The 27,829-nt window shown below is 40.9% G+C and overlaps 1 protein-coding gene across 4 annotated transcripts in view; it reads left to right on the top strand.

The window, feature by feature from the left end:
* The window catches only part of LOC137327353 (HMG box transcription factor BBX), a 164,834-nt gene that overhangs the window by 120,034 nt on the left and 16,971 nt on the right, over nucleotides 1–27,829 (top strand). For all 4 annotated transcript variants that reach the window (XM_067993059.1, XM_067993061.1, XM_067993058.1 and 1 more), the window contains 7 exons: nucleotides 3,495–3,737; nucleotides 12,882–13,080; nucleotides 15,205–15,272; nucleotides 17,654–17,734; nucleotides 18,995–19,757; nucleotides 25,157–25,295; nucleotides 26,175–26,323. In XM_067993059.1, coding sequence (XP_067849160.1) covers nucleotides 3,495–3,737; nucleotides 12,882–13,080; nucleotides 15,205–15,272; nucleotides 17,654–17,734; nucleotides 18,995–19,757; nucleotides 25,157–25,295; nucleotides 26,175–26,323 — 1,642 coding nt within the window. The remainder of the gene's footprint in view (nucleotides 1–3,494; nucleotides 3,738–12,881; nucleotides 13,081–15,204; nucleotides 15,273–17,653; nucleotides 17,735–18,994; nucleotides 19,758–25,156; nucleotides 25,296–26,174; nucleotides 26,324–27,829) is intronic.

Genomic DNA, 27,829 nt, shown 5'->3' with positions numbered 1-27,829 from the left:
ACAATGGCCGCAGTCACACAATATGTCATAAATACTTGAAGGAGTTTTAAGTCAATTAAGCAGCACAATATTTATCTGTTTACCCTCCTTGTCCTGCTTGACCTCTTTGCCACTTTTGACACTGTCAGCTATTCAGAATATGCAGAGGAGAAGAATTGAATGATTGATTAATTTTCAGGGTCCATTCCTATCTCTCCCAGTGTAGTCATTTCATCTCCTTAGACAGTCTCTGCATTGTACCCCAGGTTTCATCCTTGGTCTCCTCCTGTTTATCATCTACATGCTACTCCTTGGTGATATCATCCTTGAACAAGGGTCAGCATTCACATGTATGACGAACCACCCAACTATACCACTCCATCACCAACATTGATTCCAAAGCTGTCTCTGTTCTGTCAGACTGTCTCTCTGACACCCAAGGCCTGAAGGAATTGTAATTTCCTCCAGCTTAACGTTGTCAAAACCAAAGTCATTCTTATTTGGTGTCCACCACCTACAAGCTGTTCGCATAGGCAGTCTGCAACTTGACATCTGGCTCAATGCTCACCTTTCAACCCTATATCAAGTCAGTTACAAAGGCTTTTTTTTATTCGTTCATGGGTTGTGGGCGTCGCTGGCAAGGCCGGCATTTATTGCCCATCCCTAATTGCCCTTGAGAAGGTGGTGGTGAGCCGTCTTCTTGAACTGCTGCAGTCCATATGGTAAAGGTTCTCCCACAGTGCTGTTAGGTAGGAAGTTCCAGGATTTTGACCCAGCGACGATGAAGGAACGGTGATATATTTCCAAGTCGGGATGGTGTGTGACTTGGAGGGGAATGTGCTGCTTTCTTCCATCTGGAATCTGAGATTTTTACAGAAGAGACGGAGGCCATTAGGCCCATAGCACATATGCCAGTCCTCTAAAAGAGCAACTATTTAGCCCCATTCACTTGCCCTCTCCCCAGACCCTGTGAAAATTTATCTTTTTCCAAATATTGACCTCCTCCCATTTAAATGCTGTTATAGATTCTATTTCCATCACTGTATCTAGTAGGGCATTCCATGTCCTAAGAGTCCTCTGTATTTTAAATAAAATCCTAACCTCTCACTTTGTTCTTTTGATAAGTTTGTTCCTTCTAGTTACACATTTACTGACCAGTGGCAATAGCTTTTCCCTATTTCCGAAAGCACATCAGGTTCCATATCTCCATTGACAATACCAGCTCTATCTACCTCACCACCATCTCTCTTGACCCCTCCACTGTCTCTGATTTGTCACGTCGTTTGTCCAACGTCCAATACTGGATGAGCAGAAATTTCCTCCAACTAAATATTGGGAAGACCGAAGCCATTGTTTTCGGTCCCCGTCACAAACTCTGTTCCCTAGCCACCGACTCCATCCCTCTCCCTGGCCACTGTCTGAGTTTGAACCAGACTGTTTGCTACCTTGGCGTCCCATTTGACCCTGAAATAAGCTTCCGTGCACATATCCACTCCATCACCAGGACCGCCTACTTTCACCTTTGCAACATTGCATGTCTGAAACCCCTGCCTCAGCTTATCTGCTGCTGAAGCTCTCATCCATGCCTTTGTTACCTCCAGACTGAACTATTCCAATGGTTCTTCTGGCTGGCCTCCCATCTTCCACCCTCCATAAACTTGAGCTTATCCAAAACTGTGCTGCCCGTACCCTAACTCACAGCAAGTCCCGTTCTCCCATCACCCCTGTGCTCGCTGACATACTTTGGCTCCTGGTCCGGGAATGCCTTGATTTTTAAAATTCTCATCCTTGTTTTCAAATCCCCCCATGGCCTCGCCCCTCCCTATCTCTGTAACCTCCTCCAGCCCTACAACCCTCCAAGATCTCTGCGCTCCTATAATTCTTGCCTCTTGCGCATCCCCAATTTTAATCGTTCCACCATTGGCGGCTGTGCTTTCAGTTGCTTAGGCCCTAAACTCTGGAATTCCCTCCCTAAACCGCTCCGCTTCTCTACTATACTCTCCTCCTTTAAGACGCCCCTTAAAACCTACCTCTTTAACCAAGCTTTTGGTCGCCGGTTGTATTATCTCGTTATGTGGCTTAGTGTCAAATTTTGTTTGATAACGCTCCTGTGAAGCACCTTGGGATGTTTTACTACTTTAAAGGTGCTGTATAATTGCAAGTTGTTGTTGTTGTTACCTCCCAGTGATTGCAGCAATTCACAACCTGGATTTCTGCCATGTTTAATGAGCTCCAGAAGAAATCTATGCAAAAGCAAGGAGCACACTCACCTTTGCCATGATCCTAATTCCAACAAACGTCTTCCTCAAATGCTGCCAAGTATGAGGAAATTGGGATTGGCAATCTTTAACCATGGAGCTGGCATTAAGTTATTTTACTGAACTGTTCTTCAGCTTCAAATTGGGCCACTGCTTCAGCACCTCCAACCCCAGCATCAAAGCACTGTTGCCCATGTATCTCCACCATCATTGTGAACAATTCGTCCACTTTTCTGCCACCAACACACCCTTTTATGTCAAGCCGCAGCCCTGCCATGGCAGATTTTGTATTCCAGTTGTACTCCAGGCCAAAATCTTGGGGCAGCTTATAACAATGCCAGTAGCCTATTTAAGTTGGGGGAAAGGTACTCTCATCACTGTGGCCCACCTTCTGAGCTACTGTTGCAGGTGAGGCTATGCCATGGGTCACCATAGCCCCATTTTTGGCTGACTTTCAAAATCAGGGCGTAAAAGTATAATATGCACTTCCTGTGTTCCAGTAAAGTAACACTTAATTACATAAAGATCGCATGACACTATTTCATGGTAACCTAGAGGAGAGGTTAGGTGCCAGTCTGCCTATTGGATCAAGGCAGACACCTCTGATGCAAGCTTACAGGCATGGGCCGCCTGCTCCAAACATGCTGGTGACCCCATCCTCGCAACTGGGGTTTGTGCCTTCCAATTTGGATGGCCAAGGATTCCACTCCAACTCGCTAGCTCCAGTGGAGCGAACTCATCAGAATTAGAAGCAATCCCAGGTGTTTAAAGACCAAATTATTTAAAGTACAGTAATTTAGCAAAAATATCAACTGTTGTTGCCATGCCTCACAATTTGCAGTAATACGTGGAAGTGTAATAGCATGCTGAGTAATCATACTAATAGCATGCTGAGTAATCATACTTGAAATTCTACTTGAAACAATCAGCATATTGGATTATGTGTAAATAATTGCAATCACTTGTACATGTGTTCACAGTTTGAGGAGAAAAATTATTGCAAATAAAGAATTAAATTAGTGCATATTAATTTTTTTAAAAAACCTTTTAAATACCAGCTAATTTTGTTAAGTCAGTATGAGGATTGTTTTTTGAAAGGAGACACGTAACAGTGAACAGACGGTATGTAACAGTGAACTCTGAATCTCCAAACCAAGTTTCAATGTGAAACTAAAGATGCCTGTTTTGCAGTGAAGATCATTCTTGTTTTTCTTGTAAATTATATTTATATTGTCAGTTACGCTATTTTTGATACAGGACACCTTGATGAGTACAGAGGGTCTTGAACATGAGGCAGATGAGACAGAAGACGATGACTCCTCTGAACAACGAGCTCGCAGGCCAATGAATGCATTTCTTCTGTTTTGCAAACGCCATCGTTCTCTGGTTCGTCAACAACATCCTCGTCTAGACAACCGTGGTGCTACCAAGATTCTGGCTGACTGGTGGTCTGTTTTAGATCCAAAGGAGAAGCAGAAATACACTGACCTGGCTAAGGAGGTGAGCCAGGATAGTTAAATTGCAATGTAACCTGTATTTTATGGTTGCCTGTGGGATGATCTCAATTCATGGTGGCTTTTGAATCAAGGTGCTCAATATTAAAATTGTTATCCCTTACAAGAGAAGATGTATGCATTTTTAGCCACATTAATTACATCAATAATTGGTGATTGATGGGTTTCTCTGTAGTCGCTCAAATACATCCATTAAATTTAATTTTGGAGGAAATGAAATGAACATCCAACTTCAGTGAACTGCATCCCTCCAGAAGTTATCCACTAGTTGACATCAGCATAGGTCTCTTCCAGACTAATTGGAAGCCCTTTTTAAAAACTTGCCAGAGGCAGTTTTAAAAAAACCTGCACTCGATTGGTCTGGAAAAAATCCAAATGGATTTTTATATATATTTTTATCAGTAACAGATGCACTCCAGGGATTCCCATCACAGATGTTATTGGAACACATCAGCATCACTTACTCATCTGGACTGAGTGACTCATCTAACTGTAACTACTTTGAAATAATGTAAGATGAATCAAAGAGTAAATGCTTTACATTCCTCATACTTAACCATCTAGTTTTATGGAAGTAACTTGAAGCTGTAAACTAGATTCCATAGTTCATTGTAATGACAGATGTGCTCTGCTGAAATCACGCTAAGAATTTATAAATCTGCTACAGCAGATATGATATAATATATGATATGATATAAGCAGCTATGACCTCATACCCTTACTGTTTATTGCATTTCTCAGAACTAATCTCTCTTGTGTCATAAAAACCTTTACTTACTCACTTCTGATGTGCAAGTTGTATAGTTGAGGGCAATTTTAACCCTCTCTGTCTGGCGAAAACTGGGTGGGTGGGCAGGTAAAATTGCTCAGGTTACTTACCCGTCCTGGCGAGTTAATGTCCTGCCCACCCGCGGCAGTATGAGATCCGGCCAATTTAAATATTGGGAGCTGACATTTTGGGACTTTAACCTGCTCGACTAAGGTGGCAAGGACACCCACTCAAAACTGGTGGAATCCTTGTTTACATATAGATGTCAGATCCCTTTGACTCCATCAGGACCCGATGCAATTTTAACTCGCTGGCCTGAGCGGGAAGCCGCAGTGAATTTCCGCCAGGCCAACCTAGTGGGGAAGAGGATCAGGGCAAAAAGAGACGTAAAAAAGTAAGTGTTTTTTTAAAAAAAAACTTTATTTTTTACTTTCCTCGAGGGGGCCAGGAGGTGTAGGAGGATATATAAAACCAATGGGTAAAGTTATACGATTGATTGATGTGGATGAAGATGACTCAATCCTGTAGGCATCTTTGTTTTCATATTTTTCAGTTTCCTTATCTCATTCCCAAGGTCTCAATGGGCTAGTGTTTAGCAGTGTTCTTTCTCATGGTCCATGCTATGATAAAGATGCAGGTGTTCATCTCAAGTGAGAGGACCTTTCTGCCTGTGCTACACTGTGTGCTGAAGTTATATTTTAACCATTTCTTATCCATGTCTCCGAACATTGCTCACCCTCACATAGCTAGCTTTGTTTAGGTAAATGGAATTGTTTAGGCTATACAACAATTTCTGTCATTGTTGCCCTACATTTGATGACTAGCACAAGCACTGTATCAAGAGAAAGCAGCTGCTTACCCCATCCTCTTGATTTGCAGTATTCTTCCAGTAGAGTCTACTGTCTGGCCTATGCTAAATCTGTGATAATACTACCACTTAAAGAATTCAGAATGTACAGTTACTATGTTACATTGACAGTACAGCAACTGACCCCAAACAGACTAGGGTTGCCTGTCACTTTTATCCACTTACCACTCAGGAGTACAAAACAACTTCTAAGGGGTATGGTTTTAGTTATCAGCTAAGCCACCGACAGGGAAAGTGATTTCTACATCTGTTTATATATTTTTAATAAATCAGTGGAACTACTAGCAATGTAAAGTGGTAAGCTGCACTCCATGTACTAAGGTCCACCTCACTAGCCCTGAGGATCACTGACTTGTATATAAGACTGCAATTCGCAATCCCCAGGTGTGTAATACCGTATACCTGATTTGGTATTTTTTGTACTTCTCACCTCTTCCTCCAGTCCCAACCCTCCCTGTTGTGCTCCTGGCTGTTTCTTTCCTCTTGTAAACTGCTGGAACTCTGTCCTTTGTGTTGATATGTTCAGTTTCTATTTCATTTCAGGACTTGAAACTATCTTTAGACCTAAATTTGAGTAGCACAAGTGGGTTGAAGTCACAGTGTGTAATATCAGTAATGATCATGATAATCAGTTATATGAAACTTCTTTGTCCTCTTTTTAATCGATTTAGACCTTATAGCATTAACATGTTCATTATTAATATTGCACAGTGCCATTCAACCTGATGGTATCTGAAGTTGGCTGCACCATATCTCTAGACAGTGATGCCACTCCACCAAGTGATCTGGTTGAGAAATGACTGATCATCTTGAATTCCTGATAATAAAAGAGTTTAGTGTTAATCATTGCTAAATTTCAAGTTTGTAGTGGCCAGGACTGCTTTAATTGAAGTGTGCTAATTTAGGTTTGTGCAGGAGCAATTGTTTGAATGTCACAATTACAACTTTCATTTCTGCCCACCAGACCATCTCTATCAATTTTGCACCATTGACTTGTACAGGTGGACTGATTGTTCACGGTGCCTATGGCAAGAAAAAATGATGCCCAGCTCCTTTTCCTTCTGGTGACTGGAAAAAAAAACATCTTGTTCTCTGTGCTACCTTGTGGCAAATAATTTCCGCTTTTAAAAGACCAGCCAAATGGAGGTTCCTACCCAACTGCAGCTGGTGCCAGTGTTTACATTTGCTAGTACTGCTGACTCCAGTGGAGACTGGGAAAACCTCATTAGATGATTCTCTATGCTGTCAGAGGCAGCAGACCTCATTTACGTTAGAACAGTGTTGAAAAGTTGGGGTTGCCCCCAGTAGCAGTATTGTAAAGTGAAGGGCATCAGAGTAAACTTGTTCTCTAAGCTAGGGTGACTCTGGAGATATTCATCATTCCTCTATCTAGTGGGTTTCATGTTTGTGGGCCTTGTAATATTTTCCTCTGGAGATCTTCAGTTTCACGTGTGTGTGTGTGTGTGTGTGTGTGTGTGTGTGTAGATAAATATACATACTATACTAGCTTGTACCTACATTCAATGTATTCATTCCTGTTGACTGTACTTACAATTTAGCTCCATTCAGTGAATGCATTTATATGTTTTGCTTTATTTTCAGCTCAAGTACACCAATACTGTGTAGTGTATTCCCTGACATTTTATTTCAGCAATTTCCTGAATAACAGTGTTAAAGGTAATAGCCATATATAATAGTCTACATGTTGGAAACTCTTTCTTCATATTTCAAAATTAATGTGACAATGTATGACAATTCTCATTTCACGATTAATTCATCCCACATAATGAAGCCCTGTACCAATTAAAAGAAGATAGGGTTTTAAAATATTGCTCTGTCACGCCCTGCCTTTTGAAGTGCTGTAATATAAATCTAGCGTTGTATATACCTGCAGAGACAGGAAACACCATCTTGTGAGTAGGTTTTGTTGCCTACCTCCTGGAGGCATTGCACTACTGGCAGCAAAGCTAAGTGGCTGCCATTTCATTCTGCCTGTAGGTGGGCTGAGCTCTGTTTCCCTGTACATGTCAGAAAGGTGACGTCAACATTGTTGGATTGTAGAGTTATTGAGGAAGGTCCATAATCAGAAGAGGTGAGTTGTGAAAATGATAGAGAGATGGCTGGAAAGCAGAAAGGAAAGGTTAGGAGTAAAAGGAAATTTCTTGCACTGCAAAAATGTGGTGAGTGATATTTCACAGTGGTCTGATTCGGGTTTATGAACAGAGGGAACAAATACTGAAATTTGCTGATGATGCTAAATTAGGGTATCTGGTAAATTGTGATGAGGATTGTAAAAGAGTACAGGAAGACATATTGAATCAGGTGGTGATGTGTCAGCCTGAAAGATGGCACTGGCCTGGGTCATCTAGAACATCAAATTGACTGGCCCATAAACTGCCTTATTCCTTCCACCTCACTGAAGGCAGATGTGCATCATTTAGCTGATGAGGAAAGGTTGAGGCTTGCAATTGCTGCTGCTTGAAGGTGTTACCTGGAGTCTGGGTATGAGAAGATGTTTTCACATATCATGGGGATGGTGTTACCAGGATTGGGTTGCAGGGAGGTAAGCAGTTGCTAAATTTCCTTATTTTCAACTGTCAAGTATTATTCAATGAGGTATGATGTGTGTCCATGCTGTTCTCAGGAGGATGCTGTCAAAGCACGTACACATTTCGAGTGAGGTGTGTTGCTCACCATACCGCTCATGAGCTGCTTGTAGCTTCTGTCGATCTAGTGAGTGATCAGACCCATGCTTGTCATTTGTCTAATGGCCAATTAGTCCTCCTAGAGCGGGCTTGGGGGGAGATCCTTTGGGGTCAACGTGACTCCAAGATGACACGCTTGTTGGACATTCAGAACAAAGTCCGTTCTTCCGTGGCAGGCAATCCAACAAAGCTCCTGTGCATTATTGATGATTGACTGACTAATCAGGCTGGCTCACTAATGGAACCAAGGAGAACTGGGATTTTCCCCACTTGGCTCCAGATAACTCTGTAGGCTAAAGTCCGAATGCATAGGGTGGTCCTAGTTGAACAGCAATGGGAAGCTAGGCATTGATCTGCTCTGGTAAGTTACATGGTTTTTGCCAAGTAATCTCAAGCAGTGCACCTGTACAAACTTGGAGGCCCTAAACTTTGACTGTGCAAACCTGCACCTAAGATCTCTGGACTTGGTGAAATGGAATGCATCCTTTAGAGGAGAGTGTGCATTTCATATTGGTCAAACGGAAACTCTAAAGATGGATGTGGATTTCTTAGTAACTTGAATTAGAGACGCTTAAAGATGATGATGGGTTTATACATGTGTTAGACACTCAGCTGCTTAAAATAAAAATAGTTAAGACAAAGCAGCCAATTTGCACACAGCAAAGTCCCACAAATGGAAAATAAATGAATGATACACTAATCTGTGTTCATATATAGGAATTGATATATATACCCACTTGGAATATCCTATAGTTCTAACACAGGTAACTGGTAGTGTTGGAAGATTCTAAAAGTTCAGATATAGTCACGTTCTTAACTGCTGAGGATTTTTTGTTAACATGCAATGATGGTGATAGTTTATCACTTTTCTCATTGTGTTATGGATTTGTTCATTAGCATTATTTCACAGATGAGTTATAATTTTAACTACGATTCGATGTATTAAGGGGTTGCAATCCTGTAAAGAGTAGTTAGACTGTGTTATGACTTTTTTGCAGGGCTTAATTTTTAAATTTCAAAGTAGGAAGTGCACAGCAGGGCATTCAACAATATCTAAAAGAGACATTTGGACTGAAGAATGAAAGGTTACACTCAAAATGTTAACTATTCTCTTTTAGATGCTGATTTACCTGTTGTGTATTTCCTGCATTTTAATTTTTTTTTCATATTTCCAGGTTTTATATTTCTAAGTTTTTCATAAGCAACAATCATTTGCTAATAGTTGTTAGTTAGAAAACTGAGCTAGTGAAGTTGACAATGATGGACAAAAGCAAACTGAGTTCTGCAGTTCTATATATTTCATATAGAACCAATAAATATTCTAAAAAGAAAGCTGTTGCATGTCTGATTGATGTGTTAGCATGATGCAAAGTCTGAGGTGATGCACTTTTCACTAAATGATTTGAAAAGAGAAAGTGGAAAGTAATTCTCAGTCTTTGCCAAAATCTTGGTGTATCTCTCTGTGATTTGCACCCCTGTGAACAATTTCAGATCAGTTTCATTTTAGATACTAGATGCAGTTTGGAGATTTTCCAAAATATACTCATTTTACTGTATTTTTCCATTTTTCCTAATACCTTGATTTTATTTTTTTTAAATATAATTTTATATATAATATATATATGTGTGTGTGTGTGTGTGTGTGTGTGTGTGTGTTTGTGAATCTGCCATGGTGTTGCTCACAGTTAGCTCAAAGGATATGGTATTCCAAAGATATGAGTGTTATGTTATTAAGGTGATACATTCATTAAGGACCAGTACTGGGAATGAAATTTACAAACGTTCTAAAATTATGGCAATTTATTAAATGAAGGGGAGTAGAGGGAATACATTTTACTGACATTTATTTATTTTTAAGATGGGTGATATTGGACATTTATTTATTTAAAGATTGGACAATTTATTTATAAAAGGTAATCGTGGACTTAAATTTATAGTAATACATTTATTTTTTTAAGACCTGTGGCATCAGCTATTTATTTATCTTGAGGTTGGGCACTGTTTTATTTATTTAAGATTGGGGACCTATTTATGAAAAGGCTGCAGTAGAAATTTAATTTAGAGGAATTTATTTTATGGGGAAAAGATGAGCTTTGGGGGGAAATATTGATTTTTAAATATTGAGTTTTAAAATGTAGGAGCAGTTGGAAACTTTGGAGGAATGCAGAGTTATTTAATTATTTTCAGCAGTGCATACATTTATTTATTTGAAGTTTGGGGGGATTTATGTATAGCATGGCAGAAGTGGAAATGGAGTTTATAAGGATTTGATTGTGGGGCAAAACTGAGTTTTAAATGTGGAGAGGAGGTAGCACTTATAATGACACATGGAGGCACAGAGATTTATTTATGGTGGTCAAGAGCTCAGTGTGCAGGGAAGAAAAAGTCATATGCTGCACAGAAAAGCAGATGCCAAAAAAGCACCAAATGACTTTATTTACAATTTATGTTTGAAGCAGGGTCACAGAGCTTTTTAATGGAAAGCAAGGTGGCATAGTGACAAGCTAAAATACTGTCTTGATGCCATCAAAAATCAATTGGTACTATTTCAGTTTCCCAAAGCTGCTTGTTGATTTACACCCCCCACGATCTCCTACATTTTAGCCAATTTTAGCTTGGCTTTTTTGGGTAGAGATATTAAGGAAAAAGCTCTTCAGAAGCAATGATACACCATGGGTGTCATGAGGCATAGTGAGTTTGGGACCAGTTGGAGGAGAATTGGATGGTGGAGGGAACACTAATTTGGGAGAGGTGGAGCTAGTTTCTTCAACTTCGATTCATCTCGTATCTGAACTGAGTGTGATCAGTTGGCACAGTAAATTATTAGAATATGTTTCCCTACAGCAAAATTAAATAAATGTTTTACTCTTTCCCCACCCATTTCCACTCTCCAATTCTCATCCTAAGCATTGCATCATAGGTGGTAGACACCCACTTTGTACTTTGCCCAAATGATCATTAATGCGTGAGCTTGGACAATGCATGTTGGTGGGCTGTTGGATTGTGGGGACCGTGGTTAAAGCTGACGTCGTCTCAATTCAGCAATTCAGAAAGGGTCACTGGTTAGAGACCAAGAACTGATTTTTTTTTCCCCCGCAGCCTGGGGATTGTAAAGTGAATCATTGCACCTGCACAAGTGACCCGGGCTAGGGTAGGCTAACTCGCTGCAATCTGCTTTAAGGTTAGATTGACTCTGTGTTGACACTTGGAAGCTACTGTCTGTGTCCATCTACCCTATCAGTTCCCCTTAATTTCTTGAAAACTTTGATCAAATCGCTTCTTAATCTTCTAAATCCCAGGGAATGCAACCCTAGTTTGTGTAATCTCTCCTCGTAATTTAACCCTTGGAGTCCAGGTATCATTCTAGTAAATCTATGCTGCACACCCTGCAAGGCCAATATATCCGTCCTAAGGTACAGTGCCTGGAATTGAATACAGTACTCCAGGTGTGGTCTAACCAGGACTTTGTATAGCTGTAGCACCCCCTTGTATTCTAGTCCTCTAGATATAAAGGCCAGCATTCCATTAGCCTTTTTGATTATTTTCTGCACCTGTCATTACATTTTAATGGACCCATAAGTCTCTTTGGACCTCCACTGTTATGAGCTTTTCACCATTTAGAAAGTACTCTGGTCTATCCTTTTGGGTCCAAAGTGGATGATCTCACACTTGCCTACATTGAAATCCATTTGCCACAGTTTTGGCCATTCACTTAATTTATTAATATTTCTCTGCAATTTAATGCTTCCATCCACACTGCCTATCTTTGTGTCATCGTGGATGTGTGACTATCCCATCATCTAAGTCATTAATAAATACAGTGAATAGTTGAGGCCCCAACACAGATCCCTGTGGGACACCGCTAGTCACATCCTGACAATTTGAGTACCTGCCCATTATCCCTACTCAGCCGCTCAGCCAATTTCCTAACCAGTTCAATAATTTGCTCTCAATTCAATGAGCTTCAACTTCAGCTAACAGTCTCTTATGAGTGACTTTATTGAATGCCTTCTGGAAGTCCATATAAACAACATCCATAGACATTCCCCTGTCCACTACTTTAGTCATCCCTTCAAAAATAATTCAATCAGGATCGTCAGGCATGACCTACCCTTTACAAATCCATGCTGGCTCTCCCTGATCAGCTGAAAATGTTCAGTCACGCTCATCAAATTCATTTCTTCAAACAGACCATGTACAACTTTTCATTGTTACAAACTGTATCTAACTTAAGGAGTAATGGGAGCTCTGTCCTACAAGAATGATTACCAGGATCTCGCAGCTCATTGGAATTTATAATCCTTCCGTACCTGTATCCCTGTTTGCTACACTTTTTTGTGCTTGCTGCTGTTTGTTGGTCATTGACTGAAATGTGGTGTGGTACAAGTGTACCATAAAGGTCAGACCACCCCCCTATGTATTATCATCTGGTGATGCTGTCCCATTGCAAGTGGATCCTAATTTGCTCTTCAATTATGATGATTGCAACCATTGACATGAGATAAAAGTTTGGAATTGACTCAGTAGCATAAGACTTGTAGGACTGTGCTTACAGCTTAAACATTTGTAGTAAAAAGCCCAATTCAAAACCTCGAGTGCATATGTTGAATTACTGCAAATTACACTCAAAATTATGCCTTCTGAAAACCATGCAGAGGTTTATCATGATTAATCATTTGGGATTGTTTCTGTTCTTGGGATAGTTTGTACAGTGACAGCAAGCCTGTAGTGGTTTAATATGGTATTGGATTATTTCTGTCAATAACTCCTACTATTGCTCTTTCTTAGTACAAGGATGCTTTTCTGAAGGCCAACCCTGGTTACAAGTGGTGTCCAACCACAAACAAGCCGCTGAAAAGTCCATCACCTACTGTTACAACAAGGAAGAAGCTGTGGACATTTCCAACAGAACCTGCAAAGGAGTTTCCCATTACCAAAAGGGTGGTAAAGACTGAGGAAATTCCACAAATCAACTTTGCCATGGCAGGTAAATAATCCTGTTGATAATTTAAAAGGGTTCATCATTATTTTACAGTCTCAGCAATTAGAACAACTTTGTTTTAAGAAAACAATCCCTTTCTTAGTTCTTTTCTCTCCAGTTCTTAGTTCTTCTCCTCCTCTTCAACATGCCCTACTCCATGGAACCTGGTGGGTGACTTGCTCCCAGGCTTTTTCCAATGGCATTTTGTAAGTAGCAACTGATTCCCGCCTCCATTAACTTACTGGGTTATATGGCCCCATGCCACACTACACCATGCATTTACCCATTATCTATCTAATGTTAAAAACAACGGGGGAGAAATTGTCCCACATCAAGCCAGATTCCTAGACGCTAACTGAGTGTTTGTGGGATGAATTTCGGGTGACAGCATCCCATGCCTGAGTTCTCTTCCCCCTTATTTGGAAGTCCAGTGTCTAGAGTGCTTGCCTGAAACAGGCATTAGGTGGTTTGAAAATATGCTAATTGGGACCTAACGCCTGTTATAGCGTCCCACTCCCAAATTCAGCAGAAACTGGGCATTTGCTCCACTCAGTTTTTCCAGGTGAATTGCGACCTAACCAGTGGTCTGTCTCGGTGTCCGATTTTGCGAAGGCCCCAGTCGATGAGCTGCACCTGCTTGGTGTCCGCAGCTCGCCGGTTTTATGGAAATAAGGTCTGAGGCCCAATTCAGAGCGAGCGTTGGGCCAACATTTACAGGCCACGTGCTCCAGGTGTGCAGTCCACTTCGCCGGTTTTGAATTCAAAACCAGTTTCTCAGCCTATATGTCAACACTCCAGATGGCACACATTGTTACAGATTTTAAGATCAGCATATCCCAGTCTCTATGGTTCCCTAACCATTCGTGAGTTAAACTGTGAGTCAACATTGATCTTGATTTCACTTGATAAAATTTGGATCCTTTTTAAACTTAAAGAATTCCGATCTGACCTGTAATCGGCTCAAGCATTTATTTGAAGAATTCAGTGCAATTACACTTTGTAGTCTTAAAAGGACACAAATTTACATTTTATCAACACAATAATAAATTCTCCATCTCATTTAAGATCATTAATGCCGTTTGTTGCTAATTTTCCTTAACCCTCTCCCCCACCCTATAAATTCAAAGATTTTTTTGGGGTTGGAGGACCAACAAAAATTGATCGTCAGATTTCTTCGAAAAATTTCTCCTATTTTTTTTCTTGCTGAAAATTGGATCCAGTGATGTGTATGGAACTCTGGAGCTGATTTTAAGTAAGGGGAAAAAAAACAGAGAATTCAGTTTTGTTTTGGGACCCGGATCTTGCCCCAGATAGCTTCCTGCTTTGAGCGCTGACTTTTTTGGAATAATTTAATGTGCTCGAAAAGCAGAATCCCATAAACATGAGGGTGAAGTATATTTTCACAAGAGGTGAAAAGAGTTTATTTTCGGTGACAGCCCTACTATTTATGAATGTCTGAAAATGATAGATGTGAAACATCAGCTAGTGGCACAGTCAGTATTGGAAAACTGTTCACTCATGGGGGCATCACAGCTGATCCAATTCTGTCTTTGCCTGACATACACACACAATTTTCTAACGGAGATCGCTAGAATTACGATCATGAGCAAGGATCTTAGGCTCAAATCTCTCCTCACCCAGGGCGGTGAGGCCAATTGTAGTGTGCCCACTGCTTTCCTGGCTAAGGTCAGCTAACTGAGTATGGACCAGGGATATAACTTGAGGTCTTTCTCATCTATATGCAATGTGCATCATGGCTGCCGTGTTTGTCTACAAAACAGTGACTGCACTTCAGAGCATTTCATGTACGTTTAGAGCTTTGGGACATTTCTTAGAGATATGATAAGATGGTATGGTATTGAAATAGAAATTTGTATAGCTCATAACTACACCACCCCTAGACCATTTACCCACTGAGCCATCAGGAGAATCTTTGTTCAGAATAGCATATTGTAACAATATCTGCAATACATTTTTAGATTTTTCTTTATAAGGTGGTAGTTTACTGGCTGACTTCTATCTGTAAATCGGTTAACATGTTATTGTCTGAACTAGATCCAGTTGTAATAGATTGTGTAATGGGAATACTTCAGGAATGAATAACGCATGCATGTATCTCTTTACTGATAGATCCTACTCAAATGGGAGGACTCAGCATGCTGCTCTTAGCGGGAGAACATGCCTTGACAACCAAGGAGGTAAGTTGACAGGATGGGCTTTGACATCATTAAACACCAATATATTCTTTTGGTTTCTTAACTTTAGCTAGTATAATAAAGCCCACTTGCTATACTTTACTACACTTAAGTGTGCATTGCTGCTGTGTTCATTGTCCTGTTAATTCCACCTTTTACTCTACAACTTAAAAATACAATGAGAACAAGTAAATTTGTCCATTAACCTGAATAGTGAAGGGCAAGCTTATCTTATAGTGACAGAAAGACAGTTGTTTGTAGGTCAATTCATATTGAACAAAATATGCTCTTGGTAATAAACCTGTTGACCCGAACATTTGTCGCAGATCTAATTCTATCTTATGACACTCTTCTGTTTCCCCCTCTTCCCCCCCCCCGTCATCCATTACATTTGAATATTTGTTGTACTGTTGAAATCGTGTTTCATTTTTCACATAAAAATAGGATATTACCATTCTCTGGGGGGAGGATATCGTGTTGTCCCATTAAGAAATTCGCACTCTGTTGTCACATACGCTTTTCCCACTCTGAGCTCTGCCTTTAGTTTTTTTTCCCCTGCTTTTGGCAGCAGATCTTTATTGTCTCACAAACCAGAAGAAGTTTAAATTCATGGTTTGTCATTTTTGTATGTTTGTTGGAATATAAACTCAAATAACCTCTTACAGTCATAGAGCTCATTGAGAGAAGTTTTTATTGAATTTCTCCAGTTTAGTTGGCAATTTCTGTCTGTAGGTTGTTGCACCAGTGTCTGGGATTTGTGATCAGTCATGAATTGTGCCTAACATAAAGTGTGCCCTTTATTGGGGAAGAGTATTATATATTTTCCACTGGACAGGTTTGTCACTAGCCAACAGAATGTTCATTGATTCGGACAGGATTGAGGATACCAGTGTAGCATTATGTTTGCATTGTGAATCTGACATTGTTAGCCATCTTTGTGGTGCTGTATGCACAGTTATTTATGCAGGCTCCACAGCTAAAGCTTTTGTACATTGGTGTCTTGGACACCGTTCTCTATCTTAAGAAGTTAGAGAGCATATTGTGCCCAATTCTAGACACCACACTTTTGAAAGGATGTCAAGGCCTTGGAGAGGGTGTAGCTGAAACTTACTAGAATGGTACCAAGGATGAGGGACTTCAGTTATGTGGCGGGACTGGAGAAGCTGGGGTTGTTCTCCTAAGAAGTGTGAGGTAATGCATTTGGGGAGGGCAAATAGGGCAAGGGAATACACAATAAATGGTAAGGTACTGAGAAGTGTAGAGGAACAGATGGACCTTGGAGTGCACGTCCACAGATCCTTCCTTTCCTTTATTAGCCGAGGCACAGAATATAAGAGCAGGGAGGTTATGCTAGAACTGTATGAAACACTAGTTAGGCCACAGGTAGAGTACTGCGTACAGTTCTGGTCACCACATTACAAGAAAGATGTGATTGCACTAGAGAGGGTACAGACGAGATATATGAGGATGTTGCCAGGACTGGAGAATTTTAGCTATGAGGAAAGATTGGATAGGCTGGGGTTGTTTTCTTTGGAACAGAGGAGGCTGAGGGGAGATTTAATTGAGGTGTATAAAATTATGAGGGGCCTAGTTAGAGTGGATAGGAAGGACCTATTTCCCTTAGCAGAGAGGTCAATAACCAGGGAGCATAGATTTAAAGTAATTGGTAAAAGGATTAGAGGGGAGTTGAGGAGATTTTTTTTCACCCAGAGGGTGGTGGGGGTCTGGAACTCACTGCCTGAAAGGGTGGTAGAAGCAGAAACCCTCATCACATTTAAAAAGTACTTGGATATGCGCTTGAAGTGCCATAATCTACAAGGCTATGGACCAAGAGCTGGAAAGTGGGATTAGGCTGGATAGCTCTTTTTCAGTTGGCACAGACACAATGGGCTAAATGGCATCTCCTGTACTGTATCATTTTATGATTCATTCAAATCTCTCCACTGGTGGATCTGATTCTGACTGTTTCCCAATGTTTTCATGTTGTTTTAAGCATTTCCTAGTGATGTCATCCACTTCCCATTTTATACCTCAGTATGAATTTACTAGTCTCGTGTAATCACTTGCAAGTGGATACTGTGCATTTAATTAAGTAGGAATATTGCTAATTATTACAAATTCTACTTGCAGAACTGGAAAGGTACTGGCAAAATAGTAGCTGGCAACAGATTTCAAACTCTGCCCTTAATAAAAACATTGTACTGACAGTATGTGAAATTTAGCAACCATTTACTCAATTCTGACGATTAAGTGCTCAAAAATTAATAAGTATTTTTTTGTTTTGGTCACAATTCTTTTCTCTCTGCTGCCAGAGATGTAACTATTAAAGTAAAGAGTATGACATTTCAGTTGAAACTGATGTTTTCTTTTCTTCCTTCACGCAGATTTCCTCCAATACAGCGCAGTCAGGGGTCCCTGACTCTACAAAGCAGTGTGGGAATTCAGCGTTGTTTCAGTTAGCAGAGGTATGCTTCCTAAGACTGCAAAGCTAAAATAATACATAAATAAGTACACTTACGTTAATTCCAGAAATGACTTCGTACTCCTACAGGCCACTGCTGGAATTGCTTACTGCGATCACTGGAGTGTGTGAATTTATAGTGAATAAAACAACTCATGAATAGTGTTTTACAGAAAAATAAACCATGATGTCGGTATGTAAACCTCTCTCCTTTGAGGCTTATAAGCTGTATAGTTCAAGTGAGAGTGTGCATGTGTACCCTTGGTGAATAGAAAAGCAAAATAATCTTGATTATACAAGAACAGATTAAAATAAAATTCAAAGCAATTCACAATATTCTGCAGTTGATACCATGCTGGATTGGTATTCAATATTTTCAACTCACCTACTGGAGCCAAGTAAACTTTTGGTGCATTTTCAACATTCAATATTTATTACCCAGTGCTTGTGGAAAGATTGTGGTATTGCTGATACATATATTAAACGTAATCACCCATTGATGACAGTTTATAACCTCTGCTGACTCACCTGTGATCACAAGGGCTTGAAGAGAACAGGTTAAATTGAAAGGTGCTCCAGTCCAATCTGAGCCAAATTGTAGGATGAAGTTTCTGTTCCTCCTTCAGTTCAGCGGCTAAGTAAATATTTCATTTGACAGTGACTCTATTTAACCATTAATCTTTATTCCCTTTGAAGTGAACCATACCTTGCAGAGCTCAGTTCTAATTCCTCCAAGTTTACAGATGTCAATTGGCACTCATCCCTGCATCATTTCGGCCAAGACTTTGTTCGTTCTAATGGTGCTATTAAATGGAGGGCTGTTACCATGTTGTTAATTAGAATTAGTGGCAGCCATAATGCAGTTTAACTGTTTGCTTGTAGCGTTGCCAACCCTCCAGGATTATCCTAGAGTCTCCAGGAATTGAAGATTAACCGACTGGACACTGCTGTGAGCAACCCAGGGGAAAAATCATAGGGGCATTAAAAAAAATTTTTTTTTTTTCATTTTATTAGAACACTTTTATTTATTAAACTAATAAATAAAATAAAGGGGATGGGGGAAAAAAGGCTGTTTGACTGGATGGGGCGGTTGGAGATGGGAGTTTGTGTGATGAAACCTTCAGGAATACATCCAACCAGAATTGGCAGCCCTATTCGCATACTGTCCTCCATTATCTCCGGTGGCAGTGAAAATTTTAGGAATTTTTTCCAGTATGATCCTCTGAAAATTCTGTTTAATTACAATGTATGTTTTTTGCTTCAGATGTGTTCGGACCGGTTGGTAACAGAAGGAGTAAAAAATGAACCTACTACAGGTACCTCAGAGGATGGGCACACGTCTGAGGTCCCCACTGTTACTTCTGGATTAGGTACAAAGCATAATGATGATATTAAGCCACAGGACTGGATTACAAATGACAAATCGCTGTCTTTGTTAACTGACACTTCTGTGACAAGTCTTAACAAAAGTGAAAAAATTAAAAAGAAGAAGAAGAAAAAAGTTAAGCTCGAATCTACCAAAGTTGAAAAACAGACATTAAAAAAAAGCGGGAAAAAACGGAAATCATCAGAGTCCGACATGGAAAGCTTAATGTACACTATTGATGCTGTTGCTAAAGGTGATTGGGGCACTGAAAAACCTTCAGGAACCCCAGTGAAAAGTGGACGATGCTCAGCAAAATCAGCTGAAAATCTGTTACATTCTGTCTCCAGCCCACCAAAGAAAAAAATGAAACCAAAACAAATAAAATTACCTGCTGAAAAGGTTTCAGAACTCAACAAACATTCAAAGGTTGCTGATCCTGAAAAGATTACCACCAGCCCCATCAAAACTGAACCTTTTCCTGTCACTGAGCAACTACTTTCCCATAATGCACTAGGTGAAGTGAAAGCTGAAAACAAGGAAATCAGTAAAAAGACAGAAGCCCCTGGGTCCAGAAAATCTGAACGATCATGTAAAGGTGCTCTTTATAAGACTTTGGTGTCGGAAGGCATGTTGACATCTTTACGGGCTAATGTTGACAGAGGTAAGTGAAGATATTCTAAATCACAGATTTTACAAGGTAGCTCACCTTGAATGTACAATTTGTAGGGTTAGTGATGTACTAATGCACCACACAATGAGGTGAAAGATGTGATATACATTTTCAGTTCATTTTTGATCTCTGCAGGAGAGGCAGAAATAGAAGTAAGATGCTTTCCTACTGTGAACAGTCAAATTCAGAGGGCGAGTGCTATCTCATCTCGCATCTGTTTACTGAGCAACATGGATAAAACCAAAATAGGTTGCTTCCCTGTGCTTTTGGTCAGGGTGTCGTGCATGGCGTGGAGATGGGGAATGAGAGAGCGCTAGAAATGTAGGCAGTGGAATGAATTGAAGCATAAATTATAGATAGTGCATGTGCCCTATGTTCCTATTACAAATAGATTAAATGTTGAATTGTGCACATTATCATATGTTGTATTGCAAATATGCCATGTTTTTCTACACAAGAGTGCACACAACATTCACATATTGACTGACATTATTTTCCCTTTCCGTTCTTAATTTAACCTGGCATTGTTCTCCTCCCCCCCCAGCCCAGTTCAAGCTGGTACTTTTCTTCAACACTTTCCTCCACCATTCTAGCTGGTGCTGTTCTTCTCTCCTTCACCTCTGCACGTTGGCCTTCATCTTTCCCCTTCCAACCTTGCCAGTCATGCTGGCTCTCTTTCCCCCTTGTTATTTCTGGCTAGCACTCTTTCCACCCCATGTTGCACTCTCTCCCCATTCCCGCTCAGTTCATGCTGACACTCTCCTTCCTACCCACCTCAAAGTGACACTCCCAGCTTCTGCTCCCTTCCCTCGCCCATTCATTGCCATCAGTCTCCTTCTGTCTCATCCCTCAGTGCTGCTGGTAGTGAAAGGGCTCCCAGCTGCTGCATACTTGTTCTCGTGAAAATTCCTGCCTACAGAATGCAGTATCTGAGATCCCTTCCATTTGCAGCTGTACTTAGGAAAGAGCAACTGGGAGAAGGGCCCTGTTTCTGCTGACTTTTGTCAGCAAATGTTGACTGGGCTGAAATGCTGATTTGTCAGTTTTGGTTTATATTAAATCGCCCCATTTAAGAACATAAGAAATAGGAGCAGGAGTAGGCCAATCGGCCCCTCGAGCCTGCTCCGCCATTCAATAAGATCATGGTTGATCTGATCCTAACCTCAAATCTAGAGAACACAAGAAGTAGGAACAGGACCCGGCCACTCAGCCCCTGGGCCCGCTCCGCCACCGACAGGGCCTTGACCGATCCGAATTCAGCTTCATGTCCAATTTCCTGCCCGCTCCCCGTAACCTCTAATTCCCTTTACTTCTAGGAAACTGTCTATTTCTGTTTTAAATTTATTTAATGATGTAGCTTCCACAGCTTCCTGGGGCAGCAAATTCCACAGACCTACTACCCTCTGAGTGAAGAAGTTTCTCCCCATCTCAGTTTTGAAAGAGCAGCCCCTTATTCTAAGATTATGCCCCCTAGTTCTAGTTTCACCCATCCTTGGGAACATCCTTACCGCATCCACCCGATCAAGCCCCTTCACAATCTTATATGTTTCAATAAGATCGCCTCTCATTCTTCTGAACTCCAATGAGTAGAGTCCCAATCTATTCAACCTCTCCTCATATGTCCGCCCCCTCATCCCCGGGATTAACCGAGTGAACCTTCTTTGTATTGCCTCGAGAGCAAGTATGTCTTTTCTTAAGTATGGAGACCAAAACTGTATGCAGTATTCCAGGTGCGGTCTCACCATACCTTATATAACTTGCAGCAATACCTCCCTGTTTTTATATTCTATCCCCCTAGCAATAAAAGCCAACATTCCGTTGGCCTTCTTGATCACCTGCTGCACCTGCATACTAACCTTTTGATTTTCTTGCACTAGGACCCCCAGATCCCTTTGTACTGCAGTACTTTCCAGTTTCTCGCCATTAAGATAATAACTTGCTCTCCGATTTTTCCTGCCAAAGTGCATAACCTCACATTTTCCAATATTGTATTGCATCTGCCAAATCTCCGCCCACTCACCCAGCCTGTCTATATCCCCTTGTAGGTTTTATATGTCCTCCTCACTCTCTACTTTCCCTCCCATCTTTGTATCATCTACAAACTTTGATATGTTACACTCGGTCCCCTCCTCCAAATCGTTAATATAGATTGTAAAGAGTTGGGGACCCAGCACCGACCCCTGCGGAACACCACTGGCTACAGGTTGCCAATCCGAGAATGAACCATTTATCCCAACTCTCTGCTTCCTGTTAGATAACCAATCCTCCACCCATGCCAGAATATTACCCCCAATCCAGTGATTCTTTATCTTGAGCAGTAATCTTTTATGTGGCACCTTGTCGAATGCCTTCTGGAAGTCTAAATACACTACGTCCACTGGTTCCCCTTTATCCACCCTGTACCTTATGCCCTCAAAGAACTCAAGCAAATTTGTCAGACATGACTTCCCCTTCATAAAACCATGCTGACTTTGTCCTATTAAATTATGTTTATCCAAATGTTCCGCTACTGTCTCCTTAATAATAGACTCCAAAATTTTACCCACCACAGATGTTAGGCTAACTGGTCTATAATTTCCAGCCTTCTGCCTACTACCCTTTTTAAATAAGGGTGTTACATTAGCAGTTTTCCAATCTGCCTGGACCTTTGCCGAGTCCAGAGAATTTTGGAAAATTATTACCAAAGCATCCACAATCCCTACTGCCACTTCCCTCAAGACCCTAGGATGTAAGCCATCAGGTCCAGGGGATTTATCTGCCATGCATCCCATTAATTTACTGAGTACCAATTCCTTAGTGATTTTAATCGTATTTAGCTCCTCTCCCCCTCAAGCCCCCTGTTTGTCCAGTGTTGGGATATTCAATTTCCTTGGTTTCCCTCAGCACTTGTCTCCTTTTCATGGAATTCCTGTACCTGGTTGTACTAGTCATCAACTCCGATCTCGACAAAGGTCTCCCCTGGTCTACCCTTGTTGCTTTTTCCAATCTAGTGTAGAATGGAGCCGTTTTACTGTGATTCATTTTTACTTGGGGCCCTGATGTTGCTACTTCCAAAAGCTACATTAACTGGGATTCAATGTCATGTTGAAAACTCTTTCAAAACTGCAATTTGTTGGTAGCATTAAAATACTTGTGTTCAAAAACCTGTTAGTTCCAAACTCCTGGTTTTTAGAAAGTTGAAGAAAATTATTTCTGAAAGTGATGTAAAATATATTTTATTAAACAGCCAGCGGCACTCGAGGGTTAAAAAACAGCACAGATAGGCAGCTTAAATCTTCACTCAGACGTAGTGTACACCAAAATGAATGCATGCACAATTATGAGCTAGAATGGAACAGATATCAAAACAGGGCTTTTTCTGAACTGCTAAACTAATTATATTTATGGGAGTGTTGCACCTTGAACTGAATAAAAAGGTTGTTAGATAGTAATGGACGTTCGACAATAACTTTCATGCTTGTAGTGTTGGTATGTGTTTTAAAGGTTACAAAAGCTAATGCTTTTTAAAACACAGTATTGAAAAAAACCTTCATATTTAATAATGTTTGATAAGATGATGCTCTTGCCATTAGAATGTGTAAGTTTTCATTCACATGCCTATCCACGAAGGTTAATTTAGGCCACAACATGCATTTGCTGGGGAAATTCCACAAAGTATTATCATGTCCTGTATGGGCATATATTGGCCAATAGATGGCAGCATTATAAAGGTTTCCATAATAACATCTATTGTATGAGAAACTTTTTGAAAGGGTTTTCTGGAGAATCAGTGCATTGTGGCTGCATCGGGCTTTGTTCTGGACTCCTTTAATGACTTAGAAATAAGGACACTATATCTGAGATGTACACATTCTAGTTTCAGCCAGGGTACCCATTGGAGGAATTATACTTGACTTCAATCTCCCGAAGTTACAGAACAGAAAACCGGCTAGGTCTACCACTCCTGATTGCTGTTCAGCAGCCCTGCAATAAGAGCATGTGAATGTTGGCTGAGGGTAGGATCAGGTTCTGCCGTGATGCCCTCCCCAGTTGAATAGCCTGTCGGAACTCACTGTCGAAGCTCACACATGACGACGAGCCTCTTGCACAAAATACAGATGCAAGATCACTGTGCCTTCGAGAGGAGGGGAATAAAATGGAGCAAGAAAAATATGGTTATGTCTGGACCAGTAGGATGCCATGCATCATCTGTTGTTGTACAAGATTTGTCCTGTTAAACAATTTGATGAGTGGATATTTCCTTCAGATGCCTTAATAATTTGTCAACTGGTCTTTGGAAAAGTTAAACACATAAAACATTGCAGTGAAACTTCAACTATTTGTGGTAATGGAGACGACCCCCTAGAGGTAGATAATCAAGAGCTCCTAACTTGTTGTACACTGTTAATTGCTCTCTCACTCCACACCCATCAGCGTAAGCCCTCACTCGCACTCTTTGCCTCCATTTACTCAGCCGGCTGTTAGGTCCCTCATGCAGCCGCTCACTGCTCCAGCTGCTTAACTAGCCATAAAACCGAGAGAGCTACTCAAAAACACTTCTCCGATATCAACAATTGTCCCCAAGCTACAGAGGTGAGGTCTAAAGGGAATATACGTTCGCCTCCAGTGATGCCTTCAACAACCTTATGTTAGTGGAGCTGGCAGTACAGAGCCTGGCTGTTTCAACACACCTCTCATCAGTAGATGAGCACTTTTAGAGACACAGGGAGTGTGCCTGTATATATTTTAAACTTGTCAGCTCTGCTAAGATCATTGATCTGGAGGCTGCCGAAGGGATCACTGGAGGTGAGAGTATACTGGCTTTAGTGCTCACCACTGTAGCTTGGGGGAAAGGGGGCAAGATTCGCTTTGGGGGAGCAGTTTGTCTCTCTCTCTCTGGTCTGGGCTGATCTGGCAGCTGCAGTTGCAGGCAGTTACTGTGAAGCACAAGGTCAGCTGTTACAGCACTGGCTTATCTTGCTGGAAGGAGGACTGTAGATCTCCAACTATAGTGTAGACGATGATCTTCTGCAGTTCAGGTCAAAAGTGCAGGGTAGTAGATGGAGTTAATGTTTCCCGTTGAACACACAGCACAAAAGTTTTGCTACCGAATTGCCAAACTAATTCACAATTTGGAATAATGGCAAATTAAAACTCTTGTTTTAATAATATAAATTTCCCTGTATTTAAGCAGTCAGTTACAAAACAAAACATGGAGAAGTTAACCTCAAAAAGTCAAAAATATCTAAGCTATTTCCACACTAGGAAGTAAGAATGGGTTGGAAGAGCCAGTGTAAATCAGATCTGAAGCAAACTCGGGAATGGCTTCCTCTCAGTTTGCATTGTGGAGTATAAATGCGATATCCGTGTCTTCACTGAATGATACAAAAATGTATTTGTAATGCTTTTAGGAAAGAAAGCCTCAGGGAAAGGGGGTTCCTCTGACCATGAGGGATGTTGGAAGGAGGAAGATTGGCCATTTTCAAATGTTGGGACCAGTGGAACCAAGAAGTTGAAGAAATTGAAACAGAAAGATGAATCTGCTCTTGGGTAAGAAATCAATTTTTTCTCTGCTTTCCCCTCCCCCACTGCTGTTAGGAATTTACCTGGCAGCCTGCCTGTCGTTCAACCATGAGTTAAGCTAATGGATTTGTGTGTCGGGTAATCTTTTGTGTCTAACTTGCAAACTGTAGTGTTATGGAATGGACTTATCACTGGTATCTGATTTTCATTGGGCCTTGAAAGAACTGATTATAGCTGTTACACCATCAATCTGTATGTGTGTATGCATTTAGCTGAGACTGATCGCCTCATATTATGTGATATTTTATCTGCATAGATGAAATGTCAGCTATTAGAAAAGAGTACTTGGTTTTTCATATCACCCTGCCTTCAAGAATATTTTAAAATTTGTTTGCACTAATTGTTTTTTGCCTCCCTAATTGAGTAATATTGAGGACTTGTCTAATGCTGTAAAAATTCTGGCAATATTTTATTAAATTTATGACTTCTGTCAGTAACGTCTCAATCTTAGCTCTTTTACATTTTGTGTATTACCATTATTGGTTTTAATAAACGCCCTTCTAATTTCTGAAAACCACAATTACGACACATGATTTTGCAAGGAGAGAGCTTGTGAAAGTTTCCCTTTTGTAAACTTGATTTGTCTGCAGCTACTCAGCACTGGTACACCAGCAATATTACATAGGGAAGTGGGAAAAACTCCACCATTAAAGTGTATTACTGGCCATACAATGTGGTAAGTTAAATATGCCATGAGTTCAAAAAGAGTCCTACTGGACCTCATTCTTATCTGGTAAAGCCCATCTTATTTAATTTGGAAATGAAGGAAAAACCTTGAAAGCTTGTGGACTTGACCAAGACTCTGGAAATAACAGGGATTTGAGAACTGTTTTGTTTTCCTTCCAGGTTAGGGAATCTGGAGCAAGAGTTTGAAAAGAAATTCAACAGCCTTCCACAATACAGTCCAGTAACCTTTGACCGCAAGAACACAACAGTGACAAGGAAAAAGAAAAAGAATAGGAGTGGATCCACTGAGCAACAAAAATGTGATAAAGGTAGAACTAGAGGGTATAAAGGAGTCAAGCTGTATTTTGATGTTAAATTAATAGAAGTAGATGTGCCATGTATTGGCTGCAGTTATACTGTTCAGACTCTGTAGATTTCAATCACAGAAATTATGTCACATCCGGCTATTTATAGACCTTAATTAGCCATGTTTAGTTTCTTTCTGAATGCCTACGCCTTTTGAAAGAAGGAAAGCAATAACAATTTGTATTTATATAGCACCTTTAACATAGAAAAAACATCAAAGGGTGCTTTGGCGAGGCATAATTGGACACAAATAGTTGCCTAGCCAACGGAGGAGAGACTAGGAAGGGTGACCAAAAGCTTGGTCAAAGAGGTGGGTTTTAAGGAGAGTCTTAAATGAGAAAAGGAACAGGAGATGGAGAGGTGAAGGGATTTAGGCGGGGAGCTCCAAAACATAGTTCCTAGACAGCTGACGGCATGGCTGCCAATAGTGGGCCGAACAGAGGAGAGGGGAATGTACAAGAGACTAGAGTCAGATGAACTGAGAGTGTTAGAGGGGTTGTAGGGCTGGAGGAAGTTTAGAGATAGGCAGGAGCAAGGCATTAAACATGAGGATGAGAATTTTAAATTGGCAGCGATGGGGGACTAGTAACCAATGTCAGCAAGGACAGGGGTGGTGGGTGAGTGGGATTTGGTGCAGGACAGGAAAACAGCAGCAGAGTTTTAAATGAAATTAAGTTTACAGAGCATTGAGGATGGGAGGCCACCCAGGTTGGAATGGTTGTGTCTGGAGGCTGCAAAGATAAAGAATAAGGGTTTCAGCAGCAGTTGGGCTGAGATAGGGGTGGAAGCAGGCGATTTTATGGAGGTGGAAGTAGGCAGTCTTTGTAGTGGAGAGGATATGTGGTTGGAAACTCAGCTGAGGGTCAAATAGGACACCAAGATTGTGAACAGTCTGGTTCAACTTAAGACAGCGGCCGAGAGGCTGATGGAATTGGTGGCAAGTGTATGCAATTTGTGATGCGGGTCAAAGATGATGGCTTCGCTCTTCCTGATGTTTAACTGGAAGAAATTTCAGCTCAACCAGAACTGAATGTCAGATAAGCAGACTGATAGCACAGAAGCAATTGTGGGGTTGAGAGAGGTGGTGGAGAGGTAGAGCTGGGTGATGTTACTATACACGTGGAAGTTCGCCCCATGTCTTCGGATGATGTTGCCAAGGAACAGCATGTAGATGAGGAAGAAGATATCCACGGAGAGATCCTGGGGACTCCAGAGAGTGGGAATCGAAGCCATTGCTGGAGATATTCTGGCTATGATTGGATAGGTAAGAGTGAAACCAAGCGAGGGCAATCCCACTGAGCTGGACAACGGAGGAGAGGTATTGGAGGAGGATGGTGTGGTCGGTCATGTCAAAGGCCGCAAAGATGTTGACTAGGACGAGGAGGGATAGTGCACCATCATCACGATCATAGAGGATGTCATTTGTGACTTTGATTTGGGCTGTTATTGTGCTGTGGCAGGGACAGAAA

The sequence above is a fragment of the Heptranchias perlo genome, chromosome 11 (assembly GCF_035084215.1).
Source record: "Heptranchias perlo isolate sHepPer1 chromosome 11, sHepPer1.hap1, whole genome shotgun sequence".
NCBI classification, from domain to species: domain Eukaryota; kingdom Metazoa; phylum Chordata; class Chondrichthyes; order Hexanchiformes; family Hexanchidae; genus Heptranchias; species Heptranchias perlo.
The sequence above is the reverse complement of the archived record's forward strand: the minus strand, read 5'-3'. Positions and strand labels throughout refer to the sequence as shown.